Source organism: Mus musculus, chromosome 3, assembly GCF_000001635.26.
Source record: "Mus musculus strain C57BL/6J chromosome 3, GRCm38.p6 C57BL/6J".
NCBI classification, from domain to species: Eukaryota; Metazoa; Chordata; class Mammalia; order Rodentia; family Muridae; genus Mus; species Mus musculus.
Window position 1 is genome coordinate 158,166,052 of NC_000069.6, and position 13,216 is coordinate 158,179,267.

The following is a 13,216-nucleotide window of genomic DNA, read 5'->3' on the forward strand; positions in this document are numbered from 1 at the left end:
AGAGAAATATGAATTTCCATGGAATTTCTAAGTTCAGCACAACAAATGCACAGTAAAATTTTAAGTTGGTATAATAAAGAGTAAAAGCATGTGTATGACTTGGGAGGAATTAATAAGAAGATGCAAGCTGGAGAAGCACTTCTGTGCAAGGACCAAGACATGCTGGCCTGTCAATCACAGGGTACTGTTTCTCTGTCCTGTTTCTGCCTCATCACTTATTAATCAGGCACCTTGGGCAAGGTGAAGCATTCTCAGACCTGCATCCAACACATTCATCAGATGAAGGTGGTAGGTAATAGAATTAGTGCTAATGTCTGTCTAGTCTATGAAGGTAAAGGTAACTTATTTGTATGAAACAACTTGGGAAGGAGGCATTTTTAGATGACACCTAATACAAATCAAAGAGTTTCTTCTTTTAATAAATAGCAAAATGAAAATAAAATGAGATACAAGAACAAAATCAAGCAGTCATATCAACACAGACTGTTGACATTACTTCTTTTACCTCATGTTCTACAATTCAGTATTTAACATATTTTGCTCCTATGCGTCAGTTTTTAAAATTTGTGACCAGGGCTCTGCATGGCCCAACTAGGATATGAGTTTCTGACCCTGTTCAAAGCTGAGGAAAGCAAAGTTTCGAGGCTGCCTCCATGGTTGTAAAGCAATCAACTTTTCTAAATGGTTCATCAGAAGAAGTTCATCTAAATCTGTCTCTGGTTGAGAATGAAGTAGAGGGAGGAAAGGTGAAATGTCCTTTCTCTCTTAGTTCCACCACCCTTCCTTTATTTAAATAGAATCTTGGCTCTTAGTAACATGGAGAAAGAGAGTCCCAAGGTAAGAGTCTAGAAGAATAACAAAAATTACTGAGAAACAGAGGGCTACCTATCTAAAAAAGATATGTAGATAATACGCAAGGAATTTCTTCAATGCACAGGTGAAGAGTGGTTACACAAAGCAGCCAACAAGGACGAATCAATTCAACAAAACCTCAGAAACTCACCTGGCTTTCCATGAGCTTCTAATTGGGTGGAGAGTCCGATTATCACACTAGACTTAACTAATGAGTGTTTTATTCCACAAATATTCATTGTGTGCTTTTTATGTGCTAGATTTTGGGCATATAGATGCTCCCATCTTGTAGTTACATCTAGTAAACCCAGATTAAATTGAAAATATCATTAAGTAAAAATGCTTTTGATATTTTTAACACTTTGCATTTTACAGCCCAGCAGCCCAGCAGCCCAGCACACTGTAGTGGATGTGGTGTGTACTGATGCTGCAGCTGCTGAAGGGCATGTGGCTTGTTGAGTATGGAGAGCACATTGTTAGCCAAGCAAAAGGTCAGAATCCAAAATTGGTGTATGGTTTTTACTAAGAGCTGATGGGTTTGGCAGTAAGGCAAAGTTGAAAAACTCCAACTTGAATCATCACACACTACAAAAGATGGAAATGGCTCTTACTCTCTGAAACTGTCTGAAGCTAATATACAAAGTCATCGTAAATGTCATCATTGCATTCAATGCAAGCAAACAGAGTGATGCAGTAGAGAAAGCCAGGAGGTTAGACTGATCAGGGGTGGCCCTTTGAGATTTAAAGGCTGAGGGCATACTAGCCATGCACAGAGCTGGGGAATGAGCACACAAAGTTCAGATGACATTATGAAGGAAAAAGGCAGGAGGGGAAGCTTTCCTGTTACCAGCTCTCTTGGTTTCTATGGTTGTCCTGGCTCTGTTCTTTATCTAGTATAACTGTGTGAAAACTCTAGGGTGTGGAAAAGGTCAGCTGGGGCTGGCTTTCCTTTCTCATTCACTTGGCATCCTATCAAATACAATTACCGTTTTTTTTTCTCTTTTGAGATAGGATCTCATGTATCCCAGGCTAGCCTTGAACTTACTATCTAGCCAAAGATGAGTTTGAACTCCTAATATCCTTTCCTCCACCTCCCAAGTGCACCATTACACTAGGCAATACTTTGTATTACCTTCGAGATTTACTTTTTCAGTCTTGCTTACCTCAATTCTTCATTTTTCTCCCTTGGTTAAGGTGTTTAATCACCTGGCTGATTCTATAATGAAGTGTGCAAATCTCTATTGCACAGTCTACACTCACCACACTGACAAGGTGGTACAAGCTTGCAGTCATGGTCCTTAGGAGGCAGAAGCAGGTTAGTTTTGAGTTTGTGACCAGCCTGGGCTAATATACAAGTATTGAAACCCTGAATAAAAAATACAAAATATATACAGATGCAAAAATATACAATAGATGCAGAGCCTTCATAATCAATAACCTACTTGGTTATTCACACTAATTAAATCAGGACACTGAATAAAATGTAGTGTGGCCCTTAACTTGGCTATATTTAAGAGGGCAATGAATGCCTACAGTTGGCTCAATGGAAAGGCGATACAGTCTTGATTTCAGGAAAAGTATTGAAATCTCCACTGGAATTTCTTTTTACAGAGATCACATCAGCGGATGGAGAAAGGGATGGGGCGGGTCACATAGGACACATCAGGTTGGAAATCAGCTTCCATTGTAGCTTCCCTAGCTAATGAAGAACCTCAGACTTTTCTCCCAGCAGTAAGAAGCTATTGCCAAGGAAACAATTAGGTTGGCACTCTTTTTAGGAAAAGCGTTGCCAAGGCAACAAGGAGGCTGGGGACAAAGTAAAGGAAAAAGACAATGGCTTTGGTAGCAATGCTGACAGAGTTGTGGACTTGAGGAAACAAAGCAGAATATGTGAAGGTTTGAGTAACTATTTGGAAGGGATAAGGAGTGAAGAGAAAGAAGAAATTATTACCCCACTTTTATCCTCAAAGATAGATAATGGTAGATAATGTTGTGAAACCAGATTAAGCTTGGGGCAGAAGATGTATTATTTTTGGCATGTTCATGGAATACTTAAACTAAATTTATCTACTATGGGTTATTATTAAATTTATGACCACAGATATTTTTCTTGCTTTTTATCTATCCAATTATGAAATTAAGCAATTTTAAATGTTCTTATATTTGTAGTGAATTCACTCAGGGTTAGGTTTTCATAACCACAGTGCTACAAAGGGTGTTGAGTGTGATTCCATGAAATTTAAATACAAAGGGTATGTGTGCGTGTGCGTGTGTGTGTACACGTGCACGCGTGCACATGCGTGCGACTTGCTGAATTCTGCTTTCTGTCCTACTTGTACTATTGTACTATCTTAGATGGAAGACTGTGACTTTGCTTTGATATGTGTGGTTATCATGTGAAGAAGAGACCACAGTGGTACTTGTAAGGCAAGGAAAAAAACCTAAACTGCAGATTTACTTTATCCTCGGAAACTCCAGGTTTCATTTCCGTAAAAGTGAAAGTATGCTTCTCTTTTGTGTGGATTTGCGTTCTATAACTATGACTTTTTTGTTTTGTTCTTACAATAGGGCCTCACTCTGTATCCAAGGCTGGCCTTGAAACTTCCAGCCATCCTCCTGTTTCAGCCTCCCAAGTAGCTATGACTGTTTTTGCTCAAGGTCTTCTCCCTGTCTGGAATGTCCTCCACTGGTTCCTATGTTAAGGGAATTATGTCATCTTTAATACATGGTTCAGTCCTAATTTAGAACAGGAAATCCTGGCATCACTTCATGTGTGTTTCTAGCTTAGCTTTGAATCAATGGGGAGCCTGGGACACAGTTTCTTTTATTTTAGCCTCTCACAGTGTTTAGCACAGTGCTACATATACTGTTGGTGTTCATATGCCACAAATTGATTATCCGAAATGCAGATTTGTAAAAGAGTTTTGTGAATTTAGATTTTAGAGAAGTAATATGGACCAGACATGCTCGCTCCAATTGTGTTTCTAGCAAAAGTAAAAGATGCAACTAATTAGCTGAAGAGTTGATGAGATAGCAGAGGTGGCATAATGTAGTTGAATTCTTTTCAGACAACACAAATCAATAAGACTGAAATTATAGCTTATTTCCAAACATAGGAAGCAAGCCTTTCATGGTCAGATCTCACAAGCCTGGGTTTTACTTGTTCCTGATCCTGGTTAATGTTTGTGGGTTTCTTTTTCCTCTTTTTCTCTTTGTCTGTCTGTCTGTCTGTCTGTCTGTCTGTCTGTCTGTCTGTCTCTTTCTTTCTTGCTGAAACTCAAACACAAAAACATTAAAAAAATTCATGCTAAACTTAGTAGAGATTTTACTGTGATTATTCGAATAAAAGTGTCCCATTAGTTTTCCCAGGAAATGATCAGATAAATTTTGGGTAGCAAACATTTTCATGGGTAGCTGATGAGCCACTGTACATATTAAAGATATAGTAGTGATTTGGGCTGGGGGCGGGGGGGGGGGGAGCCATCTTTGATTTACTAGATGTAACCATCCTATCTCAAAAGAGGAGTCACTTTTATTTAAGAAATAATGTGTAATTTGCTTATTAAAGCAATCTACTTAGTTAGAAGAAACATCATCACGCAGAAGTCTAAAAGTCAAACCACACTGGCAATTACCAATAACCTCCAAATACCTCCACTGTAATCTCCTTTGGGGCCACCGGCCACTTGTGTTCAAACTTTTCTTTCACAGTTTGCTCCGTGTTAGCTGTTGGATTTGAGTTCTCAACACGCACTCCATGGCTTGGCTTACCCACCAGATTTTGAACAGATTTTACCATATTCTTTAAATCCTCCGGGTAAGGAGTTGGATATCGTTTTAGGTTTATTTCAACCTAGAAGTTTATAAAAAGAAATTTAACATAAAAATGACTTCAGCAAGCATGTTCACCAAGCTACTCCATGGTACAAGCATCACGAAAAACAAATGCAATACAGTGAGTGTTGAGCTTCCCAGGGAATTCCTGTTGACATGAGGAGTTGGGCTTGATGCATATTGAACTCTGTGGGGCTGGCCCCAACTCCTTCACACTCTTATTCATCAACAACTTTTTGGTCTTTAGGTGAGTGAAATAGCAGTACATAAAACTCTTAAGTGACTGCTAATGTTAAAAAATAGAATCAATATATTATCAGCTGCATTACATCTTAGAACTTTCCCACCTTTGGTATTTAATAATTTTAAAATTTAATAACTTTCAAAGTTGGAATGTCTTTGGAGTTCAGTGCAGGTATTGGGAGGAGACCTCAGAAGATTTACAAGTGGAGTTAGGCATTGAAAAAGCCAAACATGAGTTAGCTTTATACAAATTTATAACTAGCACACAGTGTTAAAAGGTAAGGTGGCTTTTTAAAAATACTTCCCAAAAATCTTTGGGGTGACTTTCATACTTGTTTTATAAACTAATAAAACCATATGCTTCTTAAGTAGTAGTTTATATAAAGAGAAATAAAAAGCCTCTCTTTCTTAATATGTTTTAGGTAAATGTAGATATTTTGGCTAATATTATCCAGATGTTTTTTCCATCTTTAAATCCTTTTGCAGGTGTTAATCTAACTCCTAAGAACTGATTTTGTTATGTAGAATATTCTACTAGGAGAGGACTCATTACAATGTATTTATTTGAAAGAGAATCAATACAAGTTGTTCATGTTGACTGAAGGAACTCACATAAACAGATAGGTGTACCCAGTTTGACTCGGGCCAACACTATGTTACTTTCAATCTGAGCAGAATCAACTTTTTAATGGAATGACTTAAGTGGCTGTGGTATGTGTTTGTGGAGAGCATGTGTGTGAGGCTGGAGAGTGGCAACAGAGGAGGTGGGACAGAATGAAGAAGGAAGAGGGTGACAACAGAGGAAAGCAGTCAGGAGGGACTCCCCACCTGGTCCATGACATGAGGGAGAGGCTGGAGAATATGGAGGACTCAAACACTTTTGCTAATCTGCTATTTTAGCAAGCTCACCAACGGTGTTACTCTTAGGGTTCACTGTGGCTCATTATCCGAATCAGATAAAGGGATTAGTTGTTACTATGTAATTTCTTTTGATATTAGAAGCAAAAATTACTTTCCAATATATTTGGATTGCAGAGAAAGACCCTTTTCTTTGTTAAATAGGGTAACTTACTTAATTTTTTATGTTCTAAAATAAATGAGAATAAATGAATAAATAGAATTAAGGTTGTAAGAACCAAAGAAAAAAATTAGGTTTCATAGGAAAGGTGGGTTGTTATAGTTTACTACTGATATGTTCCAGGAGGTTGATTTGTAGTGTATTCTTCAGTAGGCATAAAACAATGATGACCATGCTAGGCAGAACACACTAATGTGTATGTATTCAGTTGTATTGCAGATGCTTCTGATCATTTTTAAAGTGATTGATGCAGTATTTTGCTCACATCATCAGAATATGTTTGGTTGTTTTACTGCTGTGGAAATATTTACATGCAGAAGCAGATCTCCCACAAAGCTTAAACTATTTGGCTGTCACTTTCAAGATTATGGGAGGGCTGCTATTTAATTACTTATTTAAATGGATCATTTTATATTTTTTCCTTACAGTGTCTCTTTCCCAGATTTGGGAATGTTTAGGAATCATTAAACCTGAATTTGTTTTATTTAAAAAACAAACACTTTGCCTCCATTCACTATTCTTACAGAACATTGGACTTGGAGTCATGAAGTACAAATTCAAGCCGTAGATGTACCTCTAAGTAGCCAATAGCCTCTAATCTGTTGTTTTTACTCATGAACAATAGAAACCTAACCTTTCCACACACTTGCATTTATTTAGAACTAAAATAAATATAAAGGACTCAAACATATATTACAAATATGACATCTATGCAGAGATCTCAGTTTGTAATCCAGGTTGGCATAGAATCTCAATCCTCCTGCCTCAGCCTCCTGATTGATGGGATTATAGGTAAACACCACCAAACCCAGCTTGATATTATTATTATTATTATTATTATTATTATTATTTTGGTTTTTCAAGACAGGGTTTCTCTGTATAGCTCAGGCTGTCCTGGAACTCACTTTGGAGACCAGTCTGGCCTCGAACTCAGAAATCCGCCTGCCTCTGCCTCCCGAGTGCTGGGATTAAAGACTTGCGCCACCACGCCCGGCTCAATATTATTTTTAATATAATATTCTACCTGTTTATTTAAAAAAACTCTGGATTCCTCTGATAATTTAGACTATGACCCACATGTCTAGCTACATGCTGAGTCTTTCCTTTAGGTTATTAAGAGGTAATTATTCTATTCACTGTGTTCTAGGCATTATGATGAATGTTTTATAGAGATTTTTAATTTATTATTGGTTAACTGTATGAAATGCAACAAGGTTTATAATTATTCCTATAGGTTTAAACACAAATTACAATATACTACTATATATCAAATTATAAATACTACACATTATGGGATGTTATTAATTTGTAATTGTACATTGAAATTTTATACAGTGGCTGTTGTCGCTTTACAAAAGGTATATTGGGAGTGAGAGTGCTTAACTTTTCTGAGGTAATGTTAAAGCTTAACATGGATTCTCAGATTTATATCACAACACTGCTGATTAATTTAGAGATATTCTCTGCTATATAGCATGACACAAACTGTGTGACCTTGTGGAAAAGGTGTTATAAAACTAAGATGTAAACTTCACTATTAAATAATAAGATAATTGTAATTTTAAAAATAAAGCTAGGTAATTCTAATTTCACTTCTTTTAACATGAAACTGCATTTTAGAATTTAATTCTATTTTAAGCTTTGTGCAGACATATTTATATCTTTTCTTCCTCTCAGATCCTGCCTTCAGTACTTCAGGAGTGCCACAACATGGTCATAAAGAATTACATTACTAATTCAGGGAATCCATATCTAAAAGCAGTTTCATTATTTAATAACACCTGGGCTAGAAACATTTCCCATCCTAATATGATATAAAACAGTGAATTTCTGATACGCAGAGGTGGGCAAATCTCCAAAATTCATTCTGAGATAGTGTTAAATTTGTCACTCACTATAAAGTATTTGCTCATGTCACACATACATTGCATTAAAATGCAAGACTTTTACTAAAATATATATATATATGTATATATTTTAATTTTGGGAGGTAAAATGCTTCACAAGACTCTTAGCATCTAAATACAGTACATTAAATGCAAATAGCTGCTTCAAGGCATTGAAAGGCCTTCAAAATTCAGTAAGGAGAGAATTACTTATTATTATAAGTGGGCATTCATAAATGGTGTATTGGATTCAGACAGAACTGTTTCTCATATATTATATTATATATGCATAATATAATATACATAATCATCGAATTTGAATTTGATAGTAAATTCCAGTAAGAGAAACAATAGAGTTTTGTAGTGATTATTAAATATCATCTTATTCTAGAAATTAATGGAAATTAATTTTACAAAGAAAATAAAACAGGGCAGTTTTAGTCAGGAAGGTGCATTCTCAGCTTGTCTTATATTGTGGAAAGAATATAAGACATAGAATGAGAATCTAGTCCATTACATGTGGGTGGTAACATTTACAAAAATGTTTGTGTTTTCTCTCCTATCAATTACCCTCCTAGGCCCCCATCTCTGGGAAAGGAAACTCCTCCCTGCCATACCTCATGACCCTATCTTCTCTTACAGGAATTCATATAATTTGCATCTTCAAATTAAGGGAAACTGCTGCCCGTGAACAGAAGTCTCTGCTCAGAGTCCATTTCCAGCAAATCTTTGTTTCGACTTCTGGTGTTTTCCAGTCAGGTTTTATCTAGTCTCCTCAAGCTAACCCTGAGAAGCATGCATGTTCACGGGAGGACAATTCTAATCCTTTCCAAAGTCTGGTCAGCATTCTCACAGCTTGCAGTATCCCGCACGTTAAAAGAAAGAGCCAAGAAGAACAAATAAAAGCGAAGCCCCAACTTTAAAGCCATGCCAGATAACCCACGAAAAGGCACCTTAAATTGATGTCCCCGCCCTCTGACTCAGGCCTCCCCACCTTTTGCCAATGTCCAGAATCTAAAGATAAATTGTATTCAGACACTGGCAATCTGAAGTGTGCGCTCAGCAGTTCTCACCCATAACCATGCAGCACATACCCCATAAAGCACTGATCCAGGGAGCCTCTACTGGGCTTCTCCTACCCCACACACCTAGGCCTACCTGTCTGCCACTTAGAGAGGGAAGAGTGGTGGACTGTGCTGCCACTGGCAATGGAGCACACATGCTCCTCTCCTGCTGGAGGCCACTTATACAACCCCATGCCAGCTGGGGGTCACTCTGGGGGACGGGCATATCTTGGATCTGCTGATCACACCTGGCCCATGGTGTGCAGCAATCGCCAGACAGCCTGGCAGGTTGGAGAGTAATCCCACGCTGGCCCCTGTCCCAGGGGGCTTGGCAGGAGAGAGCCTGTGGGAGAAGGAATCTCCATTTTCTGGGAGAAACAGGAGCACTGCAGCAACACGTTTGCTTGATTATTTTCTACTCTTGAATAGTTTTTTTTCCTCTCTTTCATTCTGGGCAATGCATTTAAAACAATGATTTTACTTCCATGTAATAAAACAGCATAACATGAAGCCACGGGGGCCACCTTCTCCCACAATGAAGCAGTCACACGCACTGTACACACTGCAAGCAGGGCTTTTGTCCCATTGAAAGCTGATGGCACAGGCCCATGGTTCCTTTTTAAATTTCAGGTCGATTGAAATTAAAATGGTGCTAATTTTAATGTACATGTAATGAACCAGAAGAGCATGAGTTGTTAAGACTCTAGGGTGTTCCATTCATCATCTTCCCTCGATGATGTAACCTAAAAGTGTTTCTCCTCTAATTTGTCTGATAGCCAGTGGCATCAGGAACAACCAAATTAGTCAAAGCCAAGTAGTTTGAGATTTTGGAAAAACATTGTTTCACCAAAATGCAAATAAAAGTGGATGTAAATAAATGCAGAGAACAAAACCAAACCACTCTAAAGCACATGGAATCCACGATGAGCATAGAGAAACCAGTCACAGAGCACACAAACAGGGACTCAGAATTATCATCTCCAATTATTATCTCCGTTTCTATATCCTTCGTTTTTAATCAAGATATCTATGGAGCATATTAAAGGTATTTTCTTTTGGATCCTTGATTATGTAGTTTTAAGAGGAAGCATGTAGCTATTTTCAAAATTCAGTGAAACATAAAAATGTAATCAAGAGTCCAACACAGAATGCATCACCGAATGGATCTTGGTTTAACCAAAAATCATTGAAAGGGAAAACAATTGTTTTAAAGGCTCTTATCCAGTTTAGCATAATTATCCTCTAAGACGTCACAAGTTTTAAAACTTGTCTCTCTGGTTGAAAGAGAGCAGTAACTAATCATTCCTAAATGTCTTTTCAAACAAAAAATTTAAATGTAAGCCTGCCATTTTGTATTTGTGACTCCATTTTGAGTTTCCCATAGTGACTCAGTCATCACAAATAATGGTTTAAGAAAACAGAAAATGTTGTAAGGTGGGAACACGAAACACACCACACAGTCTTGACTTATTAATAAGGTGCCTCCATAGTTACTTAGGTCATTAGTCTCTATGAGTTAAAGCTGTTAGTATTTATGACAGTTTTTAAAAAGTGCAAAAAATTAAGGAGAGATTCAAGATGACATAACATGAAAATTAAGTGTTAATGAAATCTCAGCCAATTCAAAGATTTGAAAATTGAAATAATGGAAAAAATAGATTAAAAGTTTAACCTTGTTTCTTCATTCAGAAGAGTCACAATAAAAGATTTCTTTTAAGTATCGTTTTAAAGAAAAGAAGTTCTTCTCAAACACCCTAGCCATGTAGAAGGCTTTAGGGATGCAATGTTAGCGGCCTGTCTGCCAATAATACAAACACAAACCTGTATTTTGGCTGGTGCTATCTTCATGAAGCATGGCCCAGTGAAGGATAGGATTGCTGCAAAGTGTTACAGCTAAATGAGGACTTGAGGTGACCTTTCTCTCACTTTCAGCTTGAATCTCTCTCATGTTATTATTATACTGGAGGGTGTGTGGAGGGGGAAGTGCAAATCAGACTTGCTCAGTCACAACCAGGACGTTCATATCATTCTGAATCACACCAATGTTGCCCAAACACTGGCCCTCTACACTGGGCGTGTTCATGAAAACAGACATGACTGCAACCTTCCAGAGAGGTCACTCAGTGTATCCTTCCTCGACCTGAGTAGTAACAGTGGACAGATAAGAACAATAACAGAGAAACAAAGGCCAAAAGTTCACCTTAACTTTCCCAGCACTTTCGTCATCTTCTTTTTTATCCTCAAATTCAAAGGCAACAGTCATGCGCTGTTGTCTCTGCTCCTCCCACAGGGTGGGGTTGAAGCTGTCGCTGTCTGACTGGAAATCTATGGAGTCCAAAGTATTAATGCTTTTCTTTTCTTTTATATACACAATGTATTTAATAAATTTAATATATTATGAAAAAAGAGACAGCAAGCACCACCAATGACTACAATAAATACATTTAAAAGGACATGGGAAAGAAGTATTGAGAAAGAAGAAGGGAATGGAAAGACAGGAAGGGAAAGTAGAAAATTCCTTTTTACATTTCTTATGTGGTCTTGTGCATTTTACTGTTAGTCATGAGGGGTTGGAAAGCTTCCTAGCATAAGAGTGGGCTTCCCTAGGATAACAGTAACAGCATGGAGACTGATTGGAGCATTCCCGTCTCTGGACTCCTCACAGCAGCAGAGGAGTCACGCTAACATCATCCTTGGTGTGGAAAAGCTGGCTGAGTTTTCAGATTCTGATCTAGGGCTCTCAGGTCTCGGGTTCTACTCTCAGTTGTGGTGGCTGCAGAACCTGAGCCATATTAAAACCAAAACAAAGCAAGAAATTACACAGCAGTGAGTTTTCAGTAAAGTGCCCAGTAATCTGAGTTTCTTGCTGATTCTTTGTGTGTGGGAAGTGTCTGTGACTGGAGTAACCTCATTTCTAAGGTAGGGGTCAGCTCAGTCTTAACACTATAGTTTCATTTAACTTGAATATGTCTCAAATAAGCAGGGAAGATTTAGAAATCCCCAATTTACATCAAAATGTTGTCTAATGCTAGAATTTGCTTTGTAACACAATAGTGAAAATTGCAGGAAAACCCAGGGACAAGTGCTTAATTGAGGCTAAATCATGTTCCAAAGAATTTCCCTGTCATATCTTTCTTTGTTTTACAGGATTCTTAAAATTAATTCACTATTTTCTTTTTCAACAGACAGAAGTTGACTGACTGGGTTGAAGTTCAAATATTATTTTTTAATTATTATACCAGACTTTGTCCTTTAGTAGAGGAACAAAAAGAAAATCCAAGACAGCAAAGGCAAATGCCTTCCTATCTCAGGTCACCACTGCTGACCTCATAGCCCAGAAGTAACCAGGGGTTTAGGCAACACACTGCTTCTCAGGGATGACTTATGGATCTGGGTCACTTTTGATCTTTTCTTTGCATTATTTCCAAACCCAGGGATGTTGCAAAGAAGAGGAAAATAAATCCAGGTTAATAGAACAGTCCTTTCTTGGTTCTTTATGGTACAAAAACTTTGAGGCTTTTCTTTTATAAAATAGAAAGATTAATTTATGTAGATGTGAAAATTATATTTCAAAACAACCTTCCCTTTTTACTATTTCTGCAAGCCAGAAGTATTCTTACATATTCCCTAATGATTCATTCACATCTGGACATCAGAGACTAAAGCCATCTATTATCATTATTTTGAAAATGAGAACACACAGGCAAATGGTTCAATGTACAGGTTAATTTCAGACAGGGTGGGTTTATCTGTGGCTGTATCAAAGTGGGCTCATTGTTCTAAGAACTACCATGACTTTGCATGATTACAGAGAACACATACCAGTCAGTCCTGTTTCAAAAGGAAAGGGCAAAAATGATATGTATAAAAGTGTGACCACAGGCTGGAAGATTTATTTGTAACAGATGTGGATTATTATTTTTTTTAGAAAGTATCTTTTAATTATAGCTGCTGTAGGGAATCTCAATGTAAAGATGAAAATGCCATTATTGTAAATCCTGTCCTAGGACTATCTCATATGTAGGGATCCAAGATCACTGCACTGATATTTAAAATATGCTGTGAAATATATGATCACAAGAGAAAAAGACCCTCCCCAGCCAGTCTTTCTTTCTCTTTGAAGCCTGTCTTTCTTTTTGCTGCCAGTAGCTGAGCACAACATTTGATGACCAGGTCCCATACCCTGCAGCTTAATCTTTAAAGGAGTTTCTGTAGAGTGCTGGTATTTCTTTCACATTTGGAGTCTATGTGTGTGCCTG

At 37.6% G+C, this 13,216-nt stretch overlaps 1 protein-coding gene across 20 annotated transcripts in view; it reads right to left on the minus strand.

The window, feature by feature from the left end:
- The window catches only part of Lrrc7 (leucine rich repeat containing 7), a 494,798-nt gene that overhangs the window by 98,866 nt on the left and 382,716 nt on the right, over positions 1-13,216 (minus strand). For 13 of the 20 annotated variants that reach the window (XR_003954326.1, NM_001370782.1, NM_001370781.1 and 10 more), the window contains 3 exons: positions 11,158-11,282; positions 9,052-9,300; positions 4,505-4,705 (listed from right to left, as the gene is read on the minus strand). The exons of 2 other annotated variants lie outside the window; for them this stretch is intronic. Coding sequence is in view for 17 of the 18 variants with exons in the window: in NM_001370782.1 (NP_001357711.1) it covers positions 4,505-4,705; positions 9,052-9,300; positions 11,158-11,282 (575 nt within the window). In the remaining variant the exon portion in view is untranslated. The remainder of the gene's footprint in view (positions 1-4,504; positions 4,706-9,051; positions 9,301-11,157; positions 11,283-13,216) is intronic. 5 more of the 20 variants (XM_030252624.1, XM_006501510.4, XM_006501512.4 and 2 more) reach the window with 3 other exon arrangements.